The 14,820-nt window shown below is 47.6% G+C and overlaps 1 protein-coding gene across 35 annotated transcripts in view; it reads left to right on the plus strand.

Moving 5' to 3' along the window:
• Camkii (Calcium/calmodulin-dependent protein kinase II) overlaps positions 1 to 14,820 on the plus strand; it is a 136,440-nt gene that overhangs the window by 74,926 nt on the left and 46,694 nt on the right. For all 35 annotated transcript variants that reach the window (XM_076317960.1, XM_076317925.1, XM_076317932.1 and 32 more), the window contains exons 4-9: positions 1,954 to 2,008; positions 3,523 to 3,661; positions 5,014 to 5,116; positions 7,680 to 7,858; positions 8,628 to 8,750; positions 8,879 to 8,962. In XM_076317960.1, the coding sequence (XP_076174075.1) occupies positions 1,954 to 2,008; positions 3,523 to 3,661; positions 5,014 to 5,116; positions 7,680 to 7,858; positions 8,628 to 8,750; positions 8,879 to 8,962 (683 nt within the window). The remainder of the gene's footprint in view (positions 1 to 1,953; positions 2,009 to 3,522; positions 3,662 to 5,013; positions 5,117 to 7,679; positions 7,859 to 8,627; positions 8,751 to 8,878; positions 8,963 to 14,820) is intronic.

A 14,820-nucleotide genomic window follows, 5' to 3' on the forward strand; every position in this document is an offset into this window, starting at 1 on the left:
GGATTCGGTCCGCGGCCTCACTTGACATTAATTAAGGCCGATCCGACGATCCGTTGTATCGTGTCGCCAAAGAATGTCTCTCGGTTGAATTTAACGAACGTCGTCGCGGATGCAAACGATACTCCGCGATTCGCGAGTCTCGAACGCCATATTTTCGACCGTGGTCTCGCGCATTGGTATCGAACCGGAATACGGGGCTAGAGTAGAGGGAGGAGATCGTTGAAATCGTTTCTGGGAGGGCATTCGCGGACGACCGTGTCCCAGGTGCTGGTTAACTAAAAAAACGGCCCTTCGAAAAGCTAATTGAGCCCAGCTCGTGGAAAAATCCGGATCCCTAATGGCGTCATTCGTATGCGAGGCGACACGACCGTGCCGGTGCAATTTGTTCAACGACCGTGAAGATCGTTTGCACGATACCGCGACAATTTTCCTTCCGCGTCTTTGGTCGTTGTTGAAACATCGGTTCTCCCCTACCCCTCCCCCTCCGCCGCCCACCGCTTTGCTTTTGCGTTGTAATTTCGTGCCCCAGGAGTGGAAACAAAAGACCTTTTGTTCGATGAAACGTTTCGCGATTCAGGGACGTTATTAAACGAATACTTCCACGAATCGAAGGAACGGTTCGCGGCCGGCGGCCATATTGTACCGCGAGACGAAACGGACGTCGTTGGATCAGCGATTGGAGTATTTTTTACAGAGTAATGAATCCCATGCCTCGAGATGGGTGACTAATTTCGTATCGAGAAGGAGTCTCGAGTACGGCAAGTAGTTACAACGTGCTCGATCTAGAGTTAGTTTCTAAATTGTTATTTTTCTTTCGTTCGTCCTCTCTCTCTCTTCCATATTGCATTCGTTCTGGCAGAGTAAACGTACGTTACGAAAAAAAAGTGCTCCAAGCGATTCGAATCTCGGCCCGGCGATCCCAAACGGCCGATTCTTTGTCTCGTACACTTTCGAACGACTCCCACACGTGTCTTCTCCTGATTTTCTGCCCGATTCGTCGACAAAAACCTTGCGCGTGTCATTGCTTGGTAAAAATTGTGTTTCGGATGGCCTCGAGGACGAGCGTATTTGTCAAGCTGCTCGAACCGTAGGCGGTGGTCGTACCGCGTTACGAGGAGAAGGAACAGTCGGTGGAAATTCAGCTGGCAAGGCAAGAAACACAAACGGTTCGATTACAGTGTTTCTCGTAGAATGATAGCGTTTACTAATGTGCAAAGTGTTGGGCGTTGCTCGACGATTTTAAACGTACGAACGATCAAAGTTATATACTTTTGATGTGGACGAAGCTCCACGCTCGAGAAAGGGTCGTTGAAGTAACTTTAGCATCGTGGGATGATAGGGTGGATGGGTAAACCAAAGGTCCTTTTTCGAGTCAATTTTTGAATTGAAAGAAGAAAAAAATTTAATTGATAACCGATCTCGTAATTGGTATCGTGGCTCGTGTATTCAAAATTTCAAATTTCACGTATCGCAACTCGTATATTCAAAATTCAGAATTCAAAATTCCACGTATCGCGACTCGTATATTCAAAATTTCAAATTCCACGTATCGCAACTCGTATATTCAAAATTCCACGACTTGTATATTCAAAATTCAAAATTTCACGTATCGCAACTCGTATATTCAAAATTCAAAATTCAGAATTCAAAATTCCACGTATCGCGACTCGTATATTCAAAATTTCAAATTCCACGTATCGCAACTCGTATATTCAAAATTCAAAATTCAAAATTCCACGACTTGTATATTCAAAATTTCACGTATCGCGACTCGTACATTTAAAATTCAAAATTCCACGTATGGCGACTCGTATATTTAAAATTCCAAATCCACGACTTCTACATTCCAAATTCCAAATCTCACGTATCGCGTCTATAGTCCATTGAAAACCCCAAATTCTACGTATCCGTGAACGCGCGTGTTACTAAACGTATTTCCTCTTTCTGTTACAGTGAGATTACACGACAGCATACAGGAGGAGAATTACCATTACCTCGTCTTTGACCTGTAAGTAGAGGAGGGAGATTAATCGTAGACGAAACGCGCGAGCGCGAGCGAGCGCGAGTCGAGGATAACGTCGGGGGTCGAAAAGTTTATAATCGAGTTAATCGCGCCCGCGCGGTTTTCGTTGGAGCGCGGCGAATCATCCTCGAAATCGGCAGCGACCTATCGCCCGGGGGCAAGTTTAATTTAATTTCGACCGAAGTTACCTCGCCCCCGATTGGAGTCTCTGTACCGGCCAAAATCCGCGTAAGGTCCGCCGGGCACAATGATCGAAACCTCGAAGGTCTGTCGACCCGGCCGAGCGTTCCTCGACAAAAGCCGTTATTTTCGAGTCACCGAGTCGCTCGCTGGCTCCTCTATGGCCGGACCGTCGGATTCGAGGCTTTTAATTCACGACGCGCCGATATATCGAGTATCGGCCCGCGTACTTTGCCAGAATTACTTTTTCAACGTCACCTTCGAACGTGTGTTTGAAAAGAAAAAAAGAAAAAAATAGTTTCGGTCGGGTACAGTAGGCAGGTACGTATCGCGCGACGCTGGCGAGACCACGCCCCTCGTCCCCCACTGTGCTCGGGCCACGCCCCTCGGGGATTCTTTCTAAATCGTCCAACTGTACGACCGAACGAGTAACTTTCTGGAATAACCTTCCGTTATCGAGCGACAATTCCTATCGAAATTTTCACCATTTCGAAAAACCGTGAACGGATCGTTAAGAATGTTTCCTTCCAGTACAACGAACGCGTAAGAACAATATTAATAATCTCGGTGCTCGGAACTTTCTTACGGCACTGTACCAACGATACTTCTGTCTTCTTATCCCCTCTTCTTTTCGCTCGGAATCGTAACCGGTAATTGTTAATTTGTAGTCGATAATTAGTCACCCGTTGATTGTACGAACGGCCCGTCCTCGTGAATTTTAATCAACCTCGATTTGCATATTAATGAATCCGCGTGGTATCGATATTCCACGGTGAAAAGTATCGCGATATTTAATCGCGAGTCGGAGCAAATTCGCGGTGCTTCGTTCGAGTGGAAGAATTCATCGGAGCCTTCCATCGCGTTGCTGAACTTTTTTGCGGAAGTTGTTCAACGAAGGACTGTATAATTGATAATCTACTATAGATTTCCACGGTTCGTCCATTACGCAGAACCTTCGTTCCTTTACGTCTCGATCGTTTCCAGCGTATCGATTCCTTTCCGAGATCCAACGTTCCTAACGTCTCTCGATTCTTCTCGATCGATGCAACGGTGTCTCCGTTATCGATAAAAATTACTCGGATTCGCGATCCACGCAGAGAATACACCCACGAGACGAAAATACTCTCGCCTGGTCGATCGTTCGATTTTTCTAAACGTTACGCGAGACACTATTACGACGGTGTTAACAACGCGTTTGCGTATCGCGGAAACTGAAGATAATTCCGGTAATATCGAATCGCTCGGTGTTCGTTCCCGTTTCGATTCTAGGCTTTCTAAAATTGGAACGTTTTGCAAATGTTTCCGCGTCTGGTTTTCAGCGTAACCGGCGGAGAACTGTTCGAGGACATCGTTGCGCGAGAATTCTACAGCGAAGCGGACGCCTCGCACTGTATCCAACAAATCCTGGAAAGCGTAAACCACTGCCACCATAACGGAGTTGTGCACAGGGACCTGAAAGTACGTAAAGAAACGAGAAAAAAGAATAAACGATCCCCGTTTAACTCGAGGGGTTCACCGAGTTCGAATCGTTCGATCGTTCTCGCGTCTCAACGTTTCGTCATAACAATTTCGAGTTTGTGCTCCGAAACGAGATTCAAAACGATCGAAAGCTCGATCTGGTTGGTCGTCGGGTTGACCGAGAAAATTCGGTACCGAGAACTCGAAACTGTGAAGAAAAGTTTCGCGATATCGGTACGAAGACTTCGTTCTCGCGAATTCTCGGCTCGTTCGTTGACCAGGGTGATCGTTCCACGAGTGAAAATTATAACTCGACTTCGATGAATCGCGGATGAACGAAGTCGCGTAGCTCCCTCGAATCTCACGGGGCCAAGGATGCGCGTCGGTGGGCACGGATGAAACCGAGACGGAGTTAAGCGAGGGGAAAAGTTAATTCGTTGGAAAACGAAAGAGCGAGTAAAGGTGGTGGGGGTTCGGGACGTAGGAAAAGAGAGCAAGAGGCCGAGCGGTACGAAAAGTGGCGTTTCGCGACACACCGAGAACGTCCCAGCGAACCGTAGAAGGTAGATTCGCGATGTGTGTCAAGCATGCACGCGTACATATATCTTCTGTTGGTGGATCGAGCTGCACCACGGCCGCGTAAAAATGCAGGACAACCGCGGCTACCGTTTCCTCTTCTCGGTGCAGGATCGTCGGCGAGACGATTCTACGATTCGATTTTGCAAACGTTGACCGTGCGAAACGCGACTCCTGTACGACCAGGTCCCCTGAAAAACGCGGTGTACGTTTATCAGACTTTAGAGGAGCACGTGGAAAAGGTATCTCGTGATCTGAACTTAAAAATGCAGGTAAAAGTAAAGGACAGTGGGGTTATAGTTTGCGCGATTGGCGACGAAATAATTGTGTCGATAGTCGTTAGTTACGGGACACCTAAGATGGATCACATCTTACAGAAGCAAACGTAGAAAAGATAGTATTTCGTAATCTAAACTTAGCTCGGGTAAAAATACAGAACAGTGGCGTTACAATTTGCCCGATCGGCGACGAAATAATTGTGTCGATAGTCGTTGGTCACGGGACACCTAACATGGGTCACATCTTACAGAAGCAAATGCAAAAAAGATAGTATTTCGTAATCTAAACTTAACTCGGGTAAAAATACAGGACAGCGGGGTTTCAGTTTGCCCGATCGGCGACGAAACAATTGTTCGATAGTCGTTGGTCACGGGACGCCTAACATTTCTTACACCTTCCAGAAACAAACGTAGAAAAGGTAGTATGTCGCGATCCGAACGCAAAATCCCTGGTAAAGCGAAACGCAAGATTGTCGACGAGTCTGCTTCCTGTTGCAGCCTGAAAATTTGCTCCTCGCGAGTAAGGTGAAAGGCGCGGCTGTGAAATTAGCGGACTTCGGATTGGCGATCGAGGTGCAGGGTGACGCACAGGCATGGTTCGGTAAGTGACGGTGTTCGTTCCAAGTCCCTCTTCTCGAGTTCAAATATCGCGCGGTTGGTTTTCCAAGTTCGATCGCGGGGTGGTTAGGCGAATACGGTCGGTCACGCGAGTCTACCTGCATCGGTGCGAACCAGCGCGTAGAAGGAAAGCAAAGAATGCTATTATGGGACCGTTTATGTGCACAACGTTGGATCAACCAAGTATTAACCCTCTCACGGTCGGTGAACGATAAACGGAACTATTGCCGCACGATCGTCCGTTTATAGCAACGGTGGTCTCTCGCGTTTGTCGGTGTTCTACGAAGCGTCTAGACGGAGAGATATCATCGCGAGCGTTTCGCTCGAGTTTCGATATCGTTCGCGATCGAATCCCTTCGAATGGTCCGGGGCCAGATCTACGTTCGATAAAGTCAAGGTTTCGAGATCTCGAAGAGTAACGAAACTGCCGAACGAAAAGAAATTCGAACAACGTCGAGCGCCTTTGGACTTGCACGATACATATATATTTATCTCGAGCGATTTTCACCTGGATCGATGTTTACGGGGTCGAAGTGGTCCCGGTTGCTTCGCGCGTTCTACGTCGTTCGCGAACGACCGTCCGTTTATCGAGACACGAGTAACGAATAATTTAATAGCCACGAAATCATCGAAACTCTCGCACCGGTGTTGGTAGACTCTCACGATCGAACGTACGAAATTCTTCGAGGCGAATTAAACGTCCGAACGTGTCTTCGCGAAACGACCATCCGATCGATCGTATACGTATTGCTGCGAGCAACGAGTAACCGGTCGGGGAAAAAATGTTCAATCTCCTGCATCCTTCCCTTCTCGAAACCGGTGAAAAATGATTTGGCGATCGAAGTTTCTCCCGCGACGATGCAATCGCGTGGATTCCGGTTAAATTCGAACCGGTGGAAATTACAGGCTCGGGCAAGGAAAATAAATTCGCTCGTAGGTCGGCAAATTTACGTAACAAATGGACGGTACGGTTTGTTTTACATTCGTTTAAATTTCCGTCGTAGCGGAGTTCTAAAAGGCAAAAAAAAAAAGAAAAAAAAAGAAGAGAACAAAATTGGGGGAGAAAGAGAAAGCGCGGGGAGGTGGGGAGAGAGAAAAAAAAGGAAATTCATTCGCGGAAAAGCGCGGAGGTTCTGGAATAAAATTTTTCCCGGTGTAATGTTCCGTTGCTTTCACCGGGCGTGTACTCCTCCTTTTTGCCGAGCGTTTCTAGGCTGTCGCGATTTAAATTTGACTGCCGACATTTTCATTCATTTACCGATCCGCGTCCCCCGCCCCGGCCCGCCTCCTTCTCGTTTAATGCGAGCTGTACAACGTACACGTAGACGGCGCGTTTATATACGGCATGTCACGTTGAAACGCTCCTCGTTCGACTGCCTGTTCCCGTTTGTTTTTACGCCCGGGAACTCCGGGGGAAGTTTTCCTCGCGCTATTGGAAAACTTCCTGCATTTTCGCAGGCAAAATAGATTCCAGGTCTGAGATTTTCGCCCGGAACGTTCCGCGTATTGTGCTCGCGGCCGAAGAACCTCCGCTCGAGTCCGCTTTCGTTACGAAATTCTCTCGCGTTGCTCCTCGCTGCGTTTTATCTTCTTTCTTTTTTTTTTTGTTCTTCCTTCTCCCGACCATCGAAATAGGGTTGGCGAAATTATCGAGAAACGAACTTCGAAGCGACGCTCGATATTATAGAATCTGCTGGTTCGATACGATACTCGTGACCGGGCGATTCAAAGGGACGGATATCGAATCGAAGAAAATACGATCGTTGAAACGAGTGGAGCAATTACGCGAGCAGTTCACGGTGTAAGGTTACAACGACGATACGTGGATTTCGGTTCGAAACGTTCGGTGATCCGTCGTGCTCGGAGCCCCGAGCGAGAATGAAAATTTTCGGCTCCGTGGTTCTATTTATACTTCTCGAGCGGGCAGAAAAGAGGTAGGGGTTACCCCCGTAAAAGCTCGCCGATGAGATCACTCGTGTGCTCGGTACACCGAAAAATTGCTTCACGAGCGATTGATACTTTTAACGAAGTAATAATTCGCGACGTTCGGCCGCGTGAGAAACGTTAACGATACGGCCGCTCCGCTCCGCGATGGAAATTATTACCAGCGATATACGATCGACGCGATACGAGTTACCAAATGATTCGAAAAACTTCTAACAATTTTATGTCCAGAACGAAACCAATTCCATCGCGAATCTTTCAATGTACGTTCGCGATAGAAACTAACGACCGTTGTGGAAAAATGAGAGTGTGTTCGTTGGCTCGTCGATCGAATTTCTCCTTTTTTCGTTGCTCGCGGCAATCGCGAAACGATTCTTTGAAACGCGCGACACGGGACACCTAACGTTTTTCACAAATTCGCTTCGAACGTTTATCTTTCCGAAGCTTTCTATCGAAGTATAAAAAAAAATAGAAAGGAAACGTACCACGATCAACGATGTTACGCGTCCTACTTTTTCTCCTAACGTGGACGTCGCTTCGTCGATCGTGAAAGAACATTGTTTAAACGTTTCTGCGAATGAATCGAAATGGTCCGCGAAAAGGTTTCGCCGGGACGCCCGGTTACCTCAGTCCGGAAGTCCTCAAGAAGGAACCTTACGGCAAGCCGGTCGACATCTGGGCGTGCGGTGTCATCCTTTACATCCTCCTCGTCGGTTATCCGCCATTTTGGGACGAGGATCAGCATCGACTCTACGCGCAGATCAAGGCTGGATCGTACGACGTAAGAACCCTACCTACACGCACGCTTGTCCAATTTCAAAAACAACGATTCTTCGCGGTATCACGGGAGATTTCAATGCCCGGGAATTTTAAATCTCGAATAGCGAAACCCCTCTAAAACATTTCTATCGCTAAATCTGCATTCCAGAAGTAATCTCTCTCGACCCTTGCGCTATTCGCGACATCTCTAGCTCTAACCATAGCTCTACAAATACAACGATTTACTCCATTCGTCCTACGTTGCACCTAAAAACATTTCTAAAACATTTCTATCGCTTAGTCTGAATTCTAGAGGCGCTCTATCTCGACCCTTGCGCTATTCGCGACATCTTTAGCTCTAACCATAGCTCTATAAATGCAACGATTTACTTCGTTCGTCCCGTGTTCCACTTAAGAACCTCTAAAACATTTCTATCGCTCAGTCTGAATTCTAGAGGCGCTCTATCTCAACCCTTCGCGCTTCGCAACATCTCTAGCTCTAACCATAGCTCTATAGATGGAACGATTCGTTCCACTCGATCCACGTTCCACCTAAAAACCTCTAAAACATTCTTATCTCTAAATCTGAATTCCAGAAGTAATCTCTCTCGATCCTTGCGCTATTCGCGACATCTCTAGCTCTAACCATAGCTCTACAAATGCAACGATTTACTCCATTCCTCCCACGTTGCACCGAAAACCCCCGAAAGATCGTCGAGAATCTCCCGTGCAATGGAAGATTCGATCTTTCGCCGGCACCGAATGAATCCGTTTCGTTGTTTATTCCCCAGTACCCGAGTCCAGAATGGGACACCGTCACGCCGGAAGCGAAGAATCTCATCAATCAGATGCTGACGGTGAATCCCAGCAAAAGGATCACCGCCCACGAGGCACTGAAGCACCCATGGATCTGCGTAAGTAGAACGAATCCCCGTCGATCGTTCGGCTTACGCTCGTACGATTTCCCTCTCGCGGGCGAAATCGGCCGACCGGATACACGATCGGTTCGCATTCACCAAGGTTTCTCGTTTCTGTGTTACAGCAACGCGAACGCGTCGCGTCCGTGGTCCACAGACAAGAGACTGTGGATTGTTTGAAGAAATTCAACGCAAGGCGCAAATTAAAGGTGAGTTTCTTCCGAGTGTCGCGGTTCGATCGAACGATACGCGGTTCGATCGAACGATCCACGGTTCGATCGAACGATCCACGGTTCGATCGAACGATCCACGATTTCGAGTGTACGTGTAATCAGCGGAGCGGACACGGGACAGGGAGTTTCTCGATTAATAGAATCCACCGCGAGGTGGAACACGTTCGTCCCGTACGTCGTCCTCGTGGAACTCGGCTAACTAGTTACACGCGAGTTTCGATTCGGGACATCGGGCGCGTTAAAGTGCGTCAGCCCGTTAAATGATCTATAGTTGGTGTCGCCTGCTGGGATAAGCCAGTGTTTAGCGTTTAATCATTGGCCCGACCCCGAGAACTCCGCGCGAAGTACTCCGCACCGGGCCTGGTCAGAACTCGAAATTGAGTTGCACAGCGGGACGGTACGCTCGTTCGATCCGAACTGTGTTAAATTCGTTCCACCTTCGACGAAAACGATTCGTACGTTCACCGGTGGACAGTGTTCATTTTTCGACAATATACACTTATCGCGAAATAAAATTCATTTTATCGTTCGGCCGATGGATCGAATCTTGACGAGTCGCGTACGAGAATACTTTACCCCGAAGAACGATCGCGCACCGTTTTAACGGTAACGAGGTTTTCAGGACAGGAACGTTCATGAAAATTACAGGACGATTCGTTGAGGAAATTACACGGACGAGCGATCCCACGGGATTGTATCGTTCGAAGATTCAACGATCTTGGAAAGGTACACGTGTCGCGTGCGCGTAAACCGAGCTCGGTACAAGTGGGCGTAGAGCACCGGTGAACACGAGTTCGTTGTATCGTATCGATTCTAATCGCGATGGACCGTTGTCTCGGTCGTAAATCATTTGAATTTTTATCGTTCGTCGATTCGTCGATTCGAGAGGACCGTAGACGTCGAACTCGGCGCGAAATCGAGCGTGATCTCGACGATCGTTGCTAGGTTTACTCTCTCGATTCTCGTCGACGCCTGTTGCGATCGTAACTGTAACGAGCAGGGTCGCTCGGATCGCTCGTGGTTTGCCAGCGAATTGAACCGCGTGTACGTCTACATCGTGATTGCGCGTACTGGTGTACGTGAACCATACTCGCGAACGCGACGCGTGGAAAATCACGCCGAGAACCGAGCCTCGAGCAACAATAAACGATTTCTCGAGCGACGGGCAACCAGGACGCACACATCGGAAGACGATCGAGCGACGAAATTGGCTGGTTCTTTCTCGCAACGGTGACAGGTATCCATTTACGAAAAAATACATTCGTTTTCTTAATCCTCGGTATTCTCCGCACAAGAAATTTTCCGCGAAGAAATTTTCCACGAGCCGCGGACGATCGATCACGAATGAAATTCGCGTTACTTCACGAAAGAATACTCCTGTGAAATGTCCATACCGTTCAATTCTCATCGTTTGGTATCACCACGGATCGCAAATTTCTGTTCCGTTCATTTACTCGTAACTCGCGTTCGAGTATCGACGAGTTGGTAGCTAACCGTACGAGTAAGGTTTCGGTGCGACGTAAGCTCGAATCCGTTCGCGGCACACCGTCCAAATAATAACAATTTATATTCGTGGCAACAACACGCGTAGCTCATTAGCCACTTGTCCCTCCGCACAGAGCTCGCTATTAAATTTCCATGTGGTACGTGTGCGTGTCTATATACCTGTGTACACGCGCGGGCTTCGTGTGCTCCATTAGGACGAAATATGTTTGTCGCGCGGGCACGGGTGGTTTCAATTCGTTTGAAAGCCGGTTCGTCGACGAGGATGAAACGAACCGTTCGATAAATACATCCGATTCGTTGATAAGACGATGGTATCGACTGGCCGCGGCTCGTAACCGTTCGAACGGTCGTTCGTCTTCCGCTTGGCAGTGATCGAACAAGCCTCGCATCGGCCGTATCGAGTGCAACGCTATTCGCATAAATAACAATCTCGCGGCTGACTCTCTCTCACCGCGAGAGTAAATATACAGTTTTTCGTTGGTAGGCCCGATCGATGCTACATTGAACGCAGTCGAACGTAACGAGTCGTAGCTCGAGCTTCGAATCGCGGCACGCGAACGTTCCATTAAAACTGAACGCGATTAGGGTCTCCGTTCCAACGATTGGTTGGAACTAGGGTCTCCACGGAACGTGAGATTGGTACGGGAAGATGCGCGTTTCCCGTTTAATTATGTTCTTTTTCGATCACAGACGAGTGTGCAAAGTTGTTCCCTGTACGAGCTCACAAATAATTGTACTCGTGCGGTGTACCGATGTATATTTAAGTATATTATAAGTTACAGTGTTATTGGTATTAGACGCGGTGTTCGTGATTAGTCTCGCTTTTCACTGAAGGTAGATCGACCGTGTATAAGACCGAGCTTATCGTCTCGATGCCCTCGGCACGCGTCTTTATCGTCTTTGTCGCTTATGTCTTTTACTGGTCTTTCGGGCTTAGTGCGTCTTTACAACTGTCCCTTCTTATTATATCTTTTTACTCATACTCTGGACATACTGTGGACATACTGTGGACATACTGTGGACATACTGTGGACATACTCTGGACATACTCTGGACATACTCTGGACATACTGTGGACATACTCTAGACATACTCTGGACATACTCTGGACATACTGTGGACATAATCTGGACATACTCTGGACATACTCTGGACATACTGTGGACATAATCTGGACATACTCTGGACATACTGTAGACATATTGTGGACATACTGTGGACATACTCTAAACATACTGTGGACATACGCTGGACATAGTACTCTGGACATACTTTGGACATACTCTGGACATACTCTGGACATACTATGGACATACTGTGTCGCAAACGTTCCTCTCGCACTCTATACATCCACTCACATTCATTCTCTTTCACTCTAATCCTCAGTCCCTCTTACTTCAATCATTCGGTCACGTTCGGTCATCCTAATCGTTCGTCTTTTCCAAACACTCTTCACTTTCGTCCTCATCTTGCATTCTCACGCTCAATCGTCTCTGAAGACCCCCTCTAAAGGAGGAGCCTCTAAACTCGTGCCTTCCGCGAAACCTAGCGAAAAGATCGGCGCCAAGTGTTCACCCTAACGCAAATCTGTCCGCTATCTCTTCTAAACCTCCACTCGAAGCAGGCCCAAACGAACACGGAAAATCCAATACCACGATTGTTCCGTAACCGTGGAAATCGAGCTAGACAGCCACCCGTTACTCGACGTCTCGCGAACATCAGCCGTTTTCGCGATCGGTCGTCGAGGTTAATTTCGTTTAATGGAGTAGACGTAAGGCTTTACCGGTGCTGGGTGGGAGAGATCGAAGTGTCAGAACCGAACGAAATACAAAGCGGAACGTTGGTTACGTTCCGTGTCCCGGATTAAGGCCGCGGAGTCGTTCCGTCGCAGGTAAAACGTTTCTCACGGAATTTCGAATACGGTGTCGCGGTTCGAAATACTCTCGCGCGATCCACGATAAATTTTCAACGAACGCACGTGGAAACTTCGGTACAATCGGAGAAAGATCACTGTGTCGCGTATCGACGAAACAATAAGAACCTCGAGCGATCGCATACTCGATCGGTTCACCGTTTGCTTCACCGGTGATAACGATACCGTATGAGAACACCGTGTTCGAGAATGTCTCGTTCCAACGAGACAGCCACAGACTGTGCAACGATCGGTATCCCTCGTTCGATGAACATTATCAAAGATCGATAGTACATCGTTTCTATCCACGGATTATCGTACAGTGGATCGAATTCTTCGACGCTACGAGAGACACTCGCGAACAGTGCAAAAAGTGCGTGGAAATTGACTCGCAAAGGTCCAAGATCCAACCAGGACGAAACATGAGGGCTTTGAAGAGGAAATTCGTACTGTGCAGGCAACAGGAAGCGACCATTCCGGAGGTACTTGCCGATCTCGTTAATAATCGACGAATTGTCATCGACGAATTTAATTCGAACGTTCCGCGGACGACGCAAGTCCTTTCGACATTGAACGATAAAACGCGCGATAAAGTTTCGAGTTCGATCACGGTTTATATTAAATATATTTCGCGCTGTCCGATCGCGGCCGCCACGGCGCGAAATTCGAAACTTGTTACGAGCGATTTCGTTCTACGCGCCTCTTTGTTCCCTAGCTTCTATCTCACGGCTCAAAGGGACGTTTGAACACGCTCGGTAACCTTGGTAATTTTCGTAACGGACTTTCGTAACGCTCCTTCCGTGTGTTCTTTTTTTCACGATGCGAGACGTCCCTTTGATGTTTTCCACAAGGTAGATCCGAGTCGTCGGGACGACTTCGGCGACCGAGTACCGTTTCAACGGATCCGTTACCGATAACGTAGAATTGGCACGCAGTGGCGAACGATACGAAGGAAAGAAATCGAAAAAATAGAATTATCTCGCTCGTTACCGCGTATTCGAGACACGACGCTTCGCGGGAGAACGCTCGCGGGTGAAAAAGGAACTTCGGTGCGGTCTCGATGCACTCGGAGTGCATTTTCTCTGAAAGGAACCTGCGCACGCGAACGAATAATTTCACCAGTTTCGTTCAGGTATATACCACGCACCCGTGACAAAGATTCGAGATCGTTTCGAGGTAAATTTTGCCTCGATTCGCACGATTCGAGCTTTGTTTCGTTTCACGGTTATTTTCTGGAATAAATTTTGATCGCGCGTCGAGAACGAAACGAGACGCGGTTTAAAATTGAATTCGAGAGCGGAGGTGAGCTTCGATGGATCGCGTCGATAACGCGAACGGACGTCGACCTTGGCGAATGATTTAGGCGAACGAAAACCTTGTTTTTTCGTCGAAACGAAGTACACGGTCCTCTCGAAGCGCTTTACGAATACAAGAAATCGAAGCGTGCGAATATTTCACGGGTACGTGCGAAAGGACTAAGAGAAAAAGAGAATCGTTCGTTTTCTATTAGAACGATAAGTGTGTCCTCGGTGTGCGCGGTTTAATATTCAAAATTTCAATACAACGTGCGTGTCACGACGCGACGCGGTGCTCTCTAATCGAAATCGATCATTGACCCGTAAATATTTGTTGCAAATATTTTCACGTTACTCCGACGATACCGGGCGAAACGTTGCAGTTAATTAGCCCTGTTTGTCTCATCGGTTGCATTCGTTGCACCGGCTACGCCCACTTGTAACTTTTCGAGCGGGTTTCGTTGCTCGCGAAGATTATCGAGATCCAAGTGTGAATCTTTAAATGAGGAAAATGGTAGATTTTATTTCGATACTTTCGTAGCAAAATATTCTTCCACCTCGTCTTCGTTTCCAACGATGGAGAGAAAATTCCGCAATGGCTCGTCGAAACTGTAAACTTTTACATTTTGATTTTACTCCGATACTTTCGTAGCAAAATATTCTTCCATCTCGTCTTCGTTTCCAACGATGGAGAGAATATTCCGCAATGGCTCGTCGAAACTGTAAACTTTTACATTTTGAAAGAGCGTGGCCCTTCTAAGATCGCCAAAATTAGAACCTTTCGTTCCTCGTTGAACGAACAATGAAAAATACAACGATTTTTTCCCGAGAACTTCCAAACGAAACGTACCGATTCTTCCGCCCTTTGAACCGTTAAACGCGCGAAAAAAAGAGGAAGAATACACGTTCCGAGGCAATAACGTCGCGACGGATCCACGGGAGCGTGTAACGGGCCAACGATGGTGTTTAATTTAGGGAAAGGACACTCGAGGTGCGAATTAACGGGCGGGAAGTTAATCGATGGATCTAGCGTGAACGAGGGGACACCGATAGAGTAGAATTCTTGGAGCGTAAGAAATTATCGGTCGAACGTAACGAAGCGACGACTCGTCCGTTGCATC

Source organism: Ptiloglossa arizonensis, chromosome 8, assembly GCF_051014685.1.
Source record: "Ptiloglossa arizonensis isolate GNS036 chromosome 8, iyPtiAriz1_principal, whole genome shotgun sequence".
Classification (NCBI taxonomy): Eukaryota; Metazoa; Arthropoda; class Insecta; order Hymenoptera; family Colletidae; genus Ptiloglossa; species Ptiloglossa arizonensis.